At 48.2% G+C, this 13158-nt stretch overlaps 1 protein-coding gene across 3 annotated transcripts in view; it reads left to right on the top strand.

The window, feature by feature from the left end:
• The window catches only part of ADCK1 (aarF domain containing kinase 1), an 86566-nt gene that overhangs the window by 34303 nt on the left and 39105 nt on the right, over window positions 1-13158 (top strand). For all 3 annotated transcript variants that reach the window (XM_063333658.1, XM_063333659.1, XM_063333660.1), the window contains one exon: window positions 3160-3363. In XM_063333658.1, coding sequence (XP_063189728.1) covers window positions 3160-3363 — 204 coding nt within the window. The remainder of the gene's footprint in view (window positions 1-3159; window positions 3364-13158) is intronic.

Here is a 13158-nt window from a genome sequence, read left to right as displayed (position 1 = left end):
TGCTGTGGGCTAATGGAGAATTAGTCCTGCTGAAATTTGGGGAAGGGGTTTGAGACAGAAAGAGATGCTCATGTAGACTGAGGAAAGAACCATATACACACTCAGACAGCATTTGTGATCTGAAGCGCTTCCCGAGGGAGGCTTATTCTTGGTAATCCTTGGTACACGAAACACTTCTTTCTCTGCAGTATGCTCCCAGGCATGATGTGTACAAGCGGGTCCGTATCTAAGTGGCTGTTGTTCCAAGCTCTTTTCCCTGATAAGAAGAGTCTTCAAGGTATTGCTTGTGCAACAAAGAGCAATATCTCGTGAGATTTCTTGGAGAAAAGCTCTGAGCCATTCTGGGGGTTTCCATTTGCCCTGCAGTTTCTTCAAGGTAGGACAGAAACCTGGGTGAGCAGTATCGGACACAGTAGTAGGAATGTGGCTGATAAGAAAAGAGAACTTGGAAGCTGCATTCACAGTCCTGCGTCATTCTTTACTTCTGCCTCTAATGCCCACTGAAGTTTTGTAAAATTTCCTTCTTCTGGGACAAGTTACATCGTCGTCTTCTGTCTCTTTATCAGGGGCAGGAGCTGGCATTCCCTGATCTGGACAGCCAGCCAAGGCAGCTGCCTCTTAGGAGTTTTAGCCAAGCCAGTTGTGAGAGCATGGTGGAGGATGCTGTGCCTGGGGGTTTTGTTCTGTTTTGTTCTAGGAGCCCTCAGTAAGGATGTTTTTGTCTCTCTTGGCCAGGACTGCTGTGTCTCTGAGGCCATCTGGGTTCTCTACAGGGTGGGTAAGTTTGGGAGGGCCAAAATTTCCTCTGTCCTTGTGCTAGAGGAGAGAGAGTCTATTTCCGCTGCCTCCTCTGCAATGACTGACATGAAGGTACACCCTGCATCCAAGTGTGGCTACAACCAGTTGTATTTTCAGCTATATGAGTTTTCCATCCCGTTTTTTCCGTCTCCCTTGGCTGTGTGTGTGGACCGGGTAGGTCCACTGCAGCCAGCACCTCTCCCCCAGGCTGGCTGCCAGGCCTCATGTCCAGCACCGTGCTACAGCCTCAGGGTTTGCTGCCGCTCTGCCCTGAGCCATGCTGCAGCCTGGAGTCATTTGATGGGCTCCTGCTGTGCCTGCGGGAGGTTGCAGGGCCCTGTGCTGGCCCATGCTCAGTGCTGGGGATTTTTGGAGCACATCTGCAAGGAGCTTTGCCACTGTTTTCCCGCCAGTGCCCTGGGCTGTGGCTGCCCGACACCTCGGGGGGTGGCTGGCCACCGCTCCCCTTCCCTGTTGCTGTTGGCGGGGGGCTTCCTCCAGGGCTGGAGGCAGCGGGCGATTATCGGAGCTGCATAAAAGCTGTTTCCCTGTAATGGGCTGCACTCCCAGTGCTGTGACAAACTACCCAACTTCTCTGGCTCCTTCCCTCCCACTGCCTTTCTCTTTCATCCCATTACTCCTTCCCTGCTTTTCTTGCTTTCTTGTCCTCTTTCACAGCTTCCTTTCCTTGTCCCCTTTTGGCTTGCATTTGCCCCCACCGCACAAAGGGGAGGAGAGCAGGGAAACAGCCAGGGCAGAGGCTTGCTTCTTACAGCAGGAGCTTTACAGCTGGGGTGCAAAATGCAGTGCAGTAACATGGGAGAATTCAGGCATGCTTGTGGATGTTATTTTCTGCCTAGGTATTTGTGAGTGCTTCTGAGCAGGCAATTTGCTGGGGGAAGCTCACCATCCCAGCGCGAGTTATGCTTGCCTGTGCGCGCCCACCCAGGAAAGTGTGTGGAAAGTGTGTGCGTGCATGTGTGCATCCACGTTTGCACATCAGGCTTTCTCCTCACACTCCCGCAGGCCTGTGTTTTGTGCACTTGCAGCTCCCTCTGCACCCGGTCTGTCCCCTGACGCATTCCTAAATGTGAGACACTCGCCCTGTCCCGTGATGTGACATGGCACTGCTTTGCACAGTGGGCAAAGATAGCCACTAAATGGGGGTGTGGGTGGTGTTCATGCACGTTTGTGGTGCTGTTCCTTTCTGCCACGTACTTTGAGGCTTTAGGTGGAGTCCCTCACCACAGGATCTTGGGCAGATGAGGTCTGTGGACACAGGATTTCACCTTCAATGACTTCTGACACTGAAGCCAGAGGAATTGGGAGCCTCCATGCAGATAGGTGTCAGGCATCAACAGGAGATGGGTGTGGAGTTATTTTTTGTCATCGATTTGCTTAGATTTTGTTAATGTATCAGGGTAAACTTATCTGAAGCTTATTAAAAAATATTGAGTATAGCTGTGTCCTTGGCAGGAGGCTTTTGTAGTGAGAGTAATAAAGGCAGAATAAATCATTGTCACTGAAGGATGTGGTGGCTGGTCTGTTCTTGATAGGTGGAATGAACCTCAGGAGCTGAAATCCAAAGCAGGCAAGTGGTTCGTGATGGGTTTCGTCCTTTCATGGCTGCATTTTGGTCAATGTGAGCAAAACTGGCAAGTCTTCTAATGCTTAGTTTCTGAAACCACTGTCACTGCAGACTTTGTTGGCAATGTAAGCAGTAAGACCAAGAGCTGGCTGGACTGCAGGGATGTAATTTCCCCTTGTAGCGTGTCAGAGTGAGCTGAGGAGGATGAAGGACTGCATACATGCTGTCCTCCTCACTGCCAGTTAGACATCTGTAATTTTTATTTTTAACAGATTCTTCTTCCAAGTTCCTGGAAGTTTCTGGGGTGGTATCTGTGACTTTCTTCTCACTTTAATTCATCACACTCATACTACAAGCCTAACATACATGGTTGTGGTCCTGACTTTTGTCTTTTGACAAGGGGTTCCCAAACACTGCATTGTAACGGTGGATCACAGTAACAAACCAATGCTGCCCTATGGCTAGACATCTTATTCTGTGCAAGGATATAGCCCTGGAGAAAGCCAAAACCTAATGTGGTGTCCTTGATCATGGTGCTTGTGGAAACAAATGCTGAAGCCCCTTATACTCTGGAGCATCTTGTCCTGATCTGGTTCAGCCCCTCTAAATCAAGTCAGAGTCCTAATACTTAGCTGACACAGATGATGATGCCCAAAATCAAGAAGGGAAATCCCTGGTCTGTTTAAATACTGGACAAATAAAAGGTACATATGTGGGCATGTGCATGTAACAGACAGCAAAAGGGCTTGACTGGTGTTCTGGTCTCTCCGCAGGTGCACCTGCGCTCTGCTGAGCGCCTCCGGGAGCTGTGCTGCGCAAACAGAGGCACCTTCATCAAGGTGGGACAGCACCTGGGAGCGCTTGACTACCTGCTGCCTGAGGAGTACACCCGCACCCTCAAAGTGCTGCACAGCCAGGCCCCGCAGAGCACTAGGCAGGAGATCGAGCAAGTTATCCGTGAGGATCTGGGCAAAGAGGTAGGGGCAGCCAGAGCCTGTGTTGGCTTCTCAGGCCTCAGCAAGCCCTGGGCAGCTAGAGGAAAGAAAACAGGAGCAAGGAGGGCCCTGGTGGTTCTCAGTTGCAAGAGATACCAAGGGGAGATATCTCTTCCTTGCCCCTGGGAGACTGCCACGCCAATTTTTCTTGTCCATTGATGGGCGTTATTAGCAGGTTTAGGAAAGGAGAATGTTAACAGGATTAAGGGTGTGAAAGCTGCTAGGTGGAAATGGCAGGACTCGGCAGAGCAGCGTACCCCAGTGGTTATGCTAAGACTAACAGGGTTGCTGAAGGTCAGGATGGAGTACCGTCTGCCACACTGAGGAGTGGGAGCTGGAGGAATTGATGTTCAGGACAAAGATCTATTAGCAGAGCTCTGTGAGGGACGACTGCTCTCCCCTTGGTGCACTAGACCAATTCCAGATAGCGCTGACAGCCCTTTACTTTCTTGAGCCCCTAATTAACCCCCAAAGAAAATAATAACATAAATCACTTTTGGTGCTTGCAGTCAGTTAACGCAATAGCCCAGGAGTCGCCATTAACCCTCAGCAGCCCACAGCACTGAGATCAGAGGTAGGTGCCTGTGTTCATTAGGTGTAAGGGAATTAACAGCAGTAGAGGGTGTTCTGCTATTTTGCACCTTTGCCCCTTAGAAGAAAAGGTCCCCTCACACTCCAGGTCAGGTTGAGGAGAGGCATTTCAAGGATCACAACTGACATGGTGTGAAGGAGGCAGGAGGCAACAGTGTGCAAAGGCAGTGGTAGAGAGCGTGCATGTGAGGGGGAGGAAGACAGGAGGCTGAAGAAGGGAAGTAGTGTCTACATCTCTTGTTGCTTGTACATAGAGGTTTGTGGGGCTGTTTTAGGTTGTTCTGGGCTGTCTGACTGTGTGGTAAGGAGGTATGGGGGGAACATCAGGGTGTAAGTATTTGTACCTAGTGAGGATATTATGGGCAGATTTGGATGAGGTGGGTCTGCCTATGTGTAGTTTAAGGGTCCAGGTATTGTCTAGTCAGGAATGACAATTAATATTTCCCTGCAATTTAATGGCAGGGTTAATGTCAGCCCCTGACCTGCAAGATGCTCCCTCTCTCAGCACTGCGTCCTTGTAGCATGGTTGGTACCAGCTGTGTTTCATAGCTCAGTGGACAGATGGAGCAGGGCAGGCTGGCTGCTCCCTGCAGACCCCGGCTGCTCCACGGGCCTCTATCCTGCAATCTCCCCTCTGCAGGAGCCGTGGAAAGCCACCCCGAGGTTAGCCCCGGTTAAATTACCACAGCAGCCGCCTGAGGCTCAGTTTGCGTGGCATCTCTCAGAGGCTGATGCAGGTGCTCGAAGGTGGGTCCTTTTTCCCTTTTTCTCAAGTAGGTGTTAAGCTGCCAGGGATACGCCCTGGTTTATTTCAGCTTTTTGGGACCTAGACGAGTCCTCCATGCCTCATTGATTTCCAGTGAGGCAGCTTGAATCCAGTCTCCACCGCAGCCTTCCCTCTTAGCATTCACTTCACCCACATGGGCAATGCTGGGCAATATTTAAAGAGACAGAGAGAGGGAGGGAAAAAAAGGTAGAAATGGGAAGAAAGGGATAGAGGGAAAACGTTTATGAGAAAAAGAAAGCGATGGTAAAAGAGAAATGAAGAGAAGGACGTGTATAAAAATAAAGCAGCTGGTGAATCCAGGCAGTATTACAAGCCGAGGTAAACGCCCATTTCCATTAGTTACAAAGTACCCAATCAAGGTATTTAAAAGCAAAAGGGATTTGGGGAACCTAATGCACTGAAGTTGGTTTTGCCTGACGGCCAGAGGATTTAATAGGGTTACTTCAGGAACAAATTTAATTCCAGTGTAGTTACATCTTCAGTACATTCTAAATACAATATACTTAGCTGAAGTATAGATGGCAGAATGGGAAGGTGGAGCATCAGAGCAGCGGGTAGTGCAAAGCGGGATCCTGAAACTTTCCCCCTTGGGGCCAGCATCACACCTGGGAACTTGCAAATGAATTCAAAGAGAAAATGACAGTGAAGGAACCTTCCCAGGAGGCCTACGCCTGACCCTGCTGCTCTCAAATTCAGTGGTAAGACTTCCAGTTCCCCTGTCAGGTGCAAGAGCAGGCTTCTCAGATGAATCTCAAGTGCAGGCAAAAGGTAATTACATACAGTTTGGAACAGTGTAGAACAAATAGGGGAAACAGCAACTGGAAAAACAGAGATACCTAGGGAGAAATGTGACAAGCTGACAAATTAGGCAAGAGCTTGCAAAAGGGCATGATGATCAAAAAAAGCCAATTTCGCTTATAGAAGCATTGTATCTTTAGTCAATTAGAAATAGTCTGTCTTCTGATGTGACCTACTCCTGTAAATCTTATCAGAGGCTTGGGTGTTTGACAAATGGAGTGGTTTTGTGGTAAAACTGGCGTAAATGGAGAGCATGCGAATGGGACTGATCTTTGAGCAAAGGCAGAGGCTCGTGAGGTGGGCTTACAGCAGCTCAACACAACTCGGTTGTCACCATGCAGACTTGCGCGACACCCTGCTGATGGGGGAACTCTCACTCTGGGTCAGCATCATGGCTGGAGCATGTAGCTCTGCCGCATGAGCTAATGGCATGTGTGCTGATCTGACACAGAAGGAGAGTCATCATATATGCTGACTAGTGGGTTACCCTGTTTTAAGTCTAGGGTGAATTTGTGTATCTATCAGGGATTATCGGGATAAAAATAATAAGTAGTGAGCAGATGCTGGCTTTCTAATCCCAGCCATAGTGGTTTGGCTAAGTGATGGTGGGAGGTGATCGCTCTCTTGAGTGTTGTATGCAAGAGGTTGAGGTGGGGGTGGGATTCTCAGGACAACACGAGTAGTAGCAGTGGGAGAGGCTGCACAAAGAAATCTTTACAATGACTCCTGGAAATGCTCACCAGGAAGATCATAGAGTAGAAGTCTTTTGGGGAGGCAGCGGAGATACCACAGGAAGGGCTTGTTCTGGGTGGATTCCTTGGATCAGTTGGGAAAAGCTGTGTGCATAAGAATGGGTGATGAGATATGAATGAAAGAGTCTCCTACCTTTATTCACATTTTCCCTGCTTGAGCAAGGTTCTGCAAGTGAAAAGGTGTCGGGCGTGGAAAAGGAATGCAAAATGAGTGTGTTTCCTACCCCACAATTGTAATTTTCTCTGCGGGGCTATTAATGACACAGGGAAAGATAGCTCGTTCAACTGAGCTCTCTAACTCAACAGGGTGCATGCAGAGCCAGGCAACTTCTGTTGAAGTTTGGACACCAGAAATTTAGGGAGAGAGAGTGATGAGAGGCTCTGAAAGATGAATCTTTTGGAGTGTCTGCACCTTAAAAGTGCAAAAGCATTGTGCTTAGAAACTAGAAATGATGGAAGAAATGTTTTGCCAGCACTGGGATTAGGGGTGTTTCCTCACTCTGGCAGGTGCGTTGGAAGATGGACTTGTGGCGTGGGATAGGGGGATACTGCGAAGGTGATGCCAGTTTGGTCCCAGAGCAGAGGTGCAGAACCCAGGACATCTCTGATTTTGGGCAAGGTGATTCCACCTGACAGTCCTTTGGTGTCTGTTAGAAAGGCTTCCTGTAGGTCTTCCTGTGTGTGATTTCTGTGGACAGGGTGCTCAGAGGAGTTTATCGCTCATTGCTAATACTGATAGGGCTTTTGTGAAACTTTTCCCCCTTCGAAAGTACATCTGCTTCTCTCTGCTTTGACCAAGGCCATTCCAGAGCATCCCTCCTCACAGGACTGAGTGGCTGCAGAATGACTTGGCAGCTCTTCCAAACCCTTGGTGTCTTTCTGTTGTCTGGCTCCAGTACTGTCCTTATACGGCTCTGTGAATCTCACTGCTCTGCCACTGTGCAGTGATAATGAGTTTAGATCCTGTGACATCTCTGGACTTTGCTGTGTACTCCTATCTATGCCAACACACTCTTTTACCTCTTTCTAGTCTTAAAATACCTCCTGGTTTGCAGTCACTCATCTGACCTGCACATCCCAGTAGGCCACAGCATAGCTCTACCTGCTCAGCACCACTGTAATCCCTCTTCTGTGTACAGCAAGATGTCACTTTCCAGAGCCCATTGCTCATCAGCTTCCACCTCATCCTCACTCACTGGCATTTTGCAATCAACTTTCTGACCTTTTCCCCAGAATTCCTTATTCTCCCCCTCAGTGTGTTTGTGTACTCAATACTCTACCCAGGCTTTTTCTTATGTTGGAGGTAATTTTTCTTGGTGGGAGACATTCTCTCCCCACGCATGTCTCGCTACTCTCCCTTTAGAAATATCCCAGTTCCTCCACCTGTTCTCCTTTCTGGCAGGTTCCCGTCAGTCCCCACTCGTACGTCTGGTCTGAGGTTGTGTGCTTGCGAGTTAGGGCAAGGATAAAGTTAGCATCTCCTTGAGGCCAGCATGGTCTGAGTCAGGGTCTTTCCTACAGATGCTCTTTGTCCATCCAAGTTGCCTCTTTGCCTGGGGGGCGAGGGCCTGGTGTAGGGCACAGGGCTGGCCTTGCCTGTGGTGGGAGTGAGGGTCTCTCCTTCCTCCTTGCCCCTTGACTTACCCTCATGTCTCTGGCCTCTTGCTAACAATTGTTGAAGCTGTCTCAGAGATGTGTGGAAACTGCTGAAGCTGAGCAGTCTCAGATGCTATTAATTGAGGAATCCCAAGAAATCCTGATGAACTCTCTGCCTGGACCCCAGGTATCCACATCTGCACACATGCTTACACCATTGCTGGTGAGTTTGCTGTGCTCCAGGAAGGCTGAGAGGAAAGACAGGCTCCATAGGGCGAACACACTAGTGATTGAATGTGTTGCTTCCAGTGCTTGCCTTGTTCGAAGCTGCGAGAAAGGTCTGGGGAGAGCCCAGAGGTCAAGACTTGTCTCTGCTGAAACCAAATTTTATGAAGGGCTTAAATTGATGGAAAGATAGTCATTTGGAAGGATGTCAGTCCAGCTCTGCTTTGTGGGAGTGCAGGTAATGGGAAGTAGTTTCTAATTGCTTGATTAGCCAGCACCTCCAAGGAGACCATCCTTTTCATCCACAGTTAATTGCGGCTTTTACCTGTTGTTCAAGGACTATTTTGCCATTTGCAAGAAGCTTCCTGCAGCCATACTATAGTGGAACTCATTGATTGAGCAGGGCAGGATACATCAGTGAGTTGACTGTGATTTGTAAGCAAAACACGTGTGGTAGAGGAACCTCCTGTGCTGTGGTTTGTGAAGCAGGATGCATTTTTACAGATAGTGATGCTTGGGGGACCCAGCTTTCTGTTTTTTCTCCTTGGATTCCTACCTTTTTACCTGGCATGACACCAATGGTGTGCTCTAAGAAACAGATACTCCTCATCTGAGAAGTCATTGTCCCTGCAGCAAAATTGTGGCTAAATAGAATGCTGCCCTTTGTCCCTCTACCTTAAATTGCTCCGAAGGTTCCCAAAGTGTTTTCTAGATTGGGTACGTGAGCTTTATTCATCCACTGTTGAAATGTACCCATGCACATCTGGGAGCATGGTCACTGCAATGATGCACAGGAATGCCACATGACCATTTGACAGGGAGGAACAAAAATTGTATGCCCATGTGAACCTGCCATGGAAAAGGTTTAGAATGAGACTGCAGCAAGGTGCTAATCCCCACAGCCAGAGACTTCCCTGCCCTCGAACTGTTGGAGTCTGAGAAGACACAGAGGGAATAGATGAGATTCCTCTTTTTACTCCCATTTCTGTACACACTCTTGATACAGCATGGCAGTCTTTGCTGTGCCAGCAAAAGGGAGAGACAAACTGGTTCCCTTCCTTCTGGAACTCTTGATTAGTATTTTAAACTCTGGCAAGACATATGCTTGCTTCTGATTTGCAGAACTATTAAAACAGTGCCCAGCCCTGTGGGAGAGCAGCTAGGCCTTCAATAGGCTGTTGGGTATTACACTGCATGTCCTACAGCATCCAAGTTGTTCCCAAGGGAATATGAGCAACTTCTTTTGGTAGCTGGCACCATATGTTGCCCTAGAGAAGGTTCGTTTACCCTGATAGATCACAAGGTCTTCAGGTCGCGATGCTGCAGATCCTGTTATGGCCCCAGAAAGGCTCTTCCCAGGCTGGCAGTGTTGTCTAACCCACCCAGGATGCCAGGACACGTGCCTGCTTCCTCCGGTGTTGCACAGCCTTGTGGTCAAGTGTTCTGCCCACAAGCACTGATGTGTGGCACAAGCAGTGCATCGTTGCTCTCATGGGGGCTGTGGGACTGATGCTGAATGGTTCTGCTGAACACCCAGATCTCCTGTAGCTTTTGTGACCCTGGTTCTGTCCCTAAGGACCCTGCTTGAGCAGTGCTGTGCTGGGGTGCTTGTGAAGTTGGCCCTCACGTACATCACTACCAGACACAGGGAAACTAGATTTAGGTCAGCGAGGGCCTCTTGTGCCTGCTATGGATGTTGTGTCCATCACAGGAAATCTCCTTCTCCTGAATGACGTTACCCACCCTCCATTTCCCCCAGAGTGGAGGCTGGGCTGTGGTGTCACTCCTGTTACTCTGATGGTGTGAGGGGCTGGGAAGTGGGACAGGAGGATTTGGCTTTTCTCCCACCCCTCTCAGCCTCTCTCAGTTGGCCCGTCAGGACTTCCAAGCAGCCGTCAATAAAAAACATATTTGTATTAAAACTATAATGAGGAATAAAAAAACTTCACATTTTTTCAATAACTTGGGATATAAAAGAGAGATTTTTATCAATTATGAAAAGGATTTTGGCCATAAAAAGGTAATTTAAAGAGTCTGAGATGGATGGCAAATAGCATTAATGTCACCCAGAACAAATGGGCCCGCATTACTCAACTGAAAGGCAGGAGCAGCTGCCTGCGCAGGTCCCGCTGCTGCTGCAGCCTCTGCCGTGGTCGCCCTGCCCTGTCTCTGGTAAGAGGTCCCAGTCGCTGGTGGATCTCAGTGTGGCTGCCTCCACACTGAGCCCTCATGCGGCCGGTGTTTGCCCAGAACCTCTGCTCCTCTGCCAAGGGCAGATGGGGAAAGCAAACAGGGACCCTTGTGTGGCTCAGGTGGTCCACCTTGCTCTGTCCCTTGCGTCCCCGCTCACCCCATTTGCAAGCCCCAGTGTTACTGACCCTTAGTGTCACACCAAGGACAACCTGGTGTCCTTCTTGCCAGGGGAGCTTTGGGACAGGGTGTACTCCCTCCTTCTGTGGGTTTTCTCTCCGCTCACAGCTCCTGGCTGAGTCCTGCTCATGGGTGCTCTAAGCCCCATTGCCTAAGAGAGGGAAGGTTTTGTGGATAGATTAGAGGATAATCTCTTCTGGCTTCCTTCAAGTTAATAAGATTTACAATACAGGAGGTTGGACGGTGGATTTTCTGAAGGAGTTTTTGGAGGGCCTTCTGTAGAGAAGTGAAAGATTTGAGATCAGAGAATGCAATGGGGAATGGCCTGGTAAGGAGTTCTGATCTGCATGCTTAGTGACATTTTTTTTCTTTAATTTACAAATTCTTTAGTTACCCGGGGGTTAATGTATGATATACCTGCACGGAATTTGTTGGCTCACAGTGTCTTGTGTGTAGATGGTAAGGTCTACTTAGTACAGTTTTATCAGTTTTGATGACACCTGAAGTGTTGCTCTGATGCAAATAAATCTTGGCTGGCAATGCACACCACAGCTGTGTCAGGCTGTGGTCAGTGTCCACGTCCTGCGGAGGTGGTGGACATGCTGCACAGCAGCGCTCTAGCCATCAGCAGAAACTGCCTCTCAGCACATGGGTAACCCTTCCAGTTCCAGACAATCACTGGAAATCTGGGATTAATAGTCCTTATGTGGCCTTCTTGCGTATGGAGATTTTCTTTTTTCGAACATGGTGTGTTTGCTCACATTTGCTCAGCAATCTCTATGCATTTGTGACACAACAGGATCTGGGCAGGGGCAGAAACAGTGAGCTGCCGTGTGGACAGACTGGCTTCTGTTTTAAAGCCTGCTGCTGATACACTCAAGAATATTCTTACTTGATGTTCTGATCTAGATGCACGCTGGGTTTAGTATGCCTGATTTTTCTCTGAGGGAGCAGAGAATCCTGTCCTCTGCCTGCCCACTGATCTTTTAATATCCTACTTGATTCTGCCTGGTTGGTATCTCCCATTTTCTTTCAGAATTTTACATCTGCCTGATTACTTGGCTCTTGACCCATTGAGAACATGAAAACATGATGCAGTGAGCCTGGCGACTTTTGGCAATAGGTTATTTGTAGATGAAACAAATGACATAAGATGAAATAAGGAGTTAGAGGGCCTGACCTCGACATATCTGCATTTTCCTAGCACACAGAATAGACACAGCATTTTTATGAATTTTTAAGATGTACAGTGATCTAATAAGCTTTGTTTTATGGCACTTCTGGGATCTGTCTGAGAGACAGCTCCTGATTCCATGGAAGGATGCTGAGCTATAGAAAGCACTTCAACCGTGCCTGCAGGTTTTCCTCCCCATGAAAAAGTTGCTTTGAGTGAGAACACTGGAAATTCTCATGGGAAGCCTCACACTCAACATGCTTTTGTGTTCTGAGAAATGAAGCAAAAATTGGGATCTAAGGGATCTCAAAGGTCTTACCACTATTAGTTAGCAAAGTGTATCAGTTCCTACTAGGCTGGCCAGCCTGAGAGAGAGGAGGTTTTTGTCATGTTCCCTTTGGAAATCAAGTTATGTTTGTGAACGTTAAGCACATTTTGCATGTATTTTCTGTAAGATTTGCAGTGCTTTGGTTTTACAGGATGCATGGTTTAGAGCCGAACCTGTGAAGCTGTCTGTGAGAACTGAAGCAATAAACTCACATGACCTACTGCTTATGCCAGGAGAGCTCAGCTGAAGCAAACCCATGAGCTTCTCCCTTACAAAGCACACATAACCACTCCATCTCAAATTGGCAAGTTCTTGGAAGAGGCCATTCAGCACCAACCTTTCCAAATTTCAGATGATTAGTAGAAAATATACATTAGTTGGCTCATTTCAGATAATGAATGAAACTGAGGTGGTATCAGTTGTGAATGGAGAACAAAGCTAATTTTGACAAACAGCGTATTGGATGTAACTGATTGGTTCAGGTCTATTAACTGTTATTCCCATTTATCAAGAAAGGCTAGAAAGAGGCTATAGCAATTAAAATTAGCAGGGCATGTTAAGAGGGGTTATATTAAGGAACTCTCTCCGTGTAACTTTTGGTGCCTTGTCCTTTGTGAACTGCTAGTGTCTTTGCCCTGACTGCCAAGAAAGCCTCTAAGCCCACACCTCCTGTCCCAGGTTGTCTTTTGCCCTTTGGACCATAAACTGATCTCTTTCTCTTCTTTTATTTTTTTTTCTTTTTGTTTGAAAGAGTTGTGAGGCTGGTTCTTAATGGGATGTCCTGTCAAAGGCCTTTGCCAATCCCTTGCAATCCTCAGGACCAGCTCAGGAACTGCAGGTTGACTGCTCCAAGCTAAACATTTGGGACACTGTGGTTCTCAGTGAGTGAGCAGGGAAGAAAGGAAGTGTATGGACTGCACTGGTTCTGTGGGCCTTATCTCTCTGTTGACTACACAGCCATAGCACGCTGATGACGGTGTGTTGGGTTGAGCATCTCCAGTGACTTAGTGTCCTGTACCCAATGAAGGAGGAGGTGAAGCCTGACCAGTAGCAGGATCTGGGCTACTCTCTCCTGGCTTTGCTGTCCATGGGGCATGTCTGGAGTGGATCTCAGTCCTCATCCCTTCTTTGGTGAGGTGGCTCCCCGGGTTATGAT

The sequence above is a fragment of the Chroicocephalus ridibundus genome, chromosome 4 (genome assembly GCF_963924245.1).
Source record: "Chroicocephalus ridibundus chromosome 4, bChrRid1.1, whole genome shotgun sequence".
Lineage (NCBI taxonomy): Eukaryota > Metazoa > Chordata > Aves > Charadriiformes > Laridae > Chroicocephalus > Chroicocephalus ridibundus.
The sequence above is the reverse complement of the archived record's forward strand: the minus strand, read 5'-3'. Positions and strand labels throughout refer to the sequence as shown.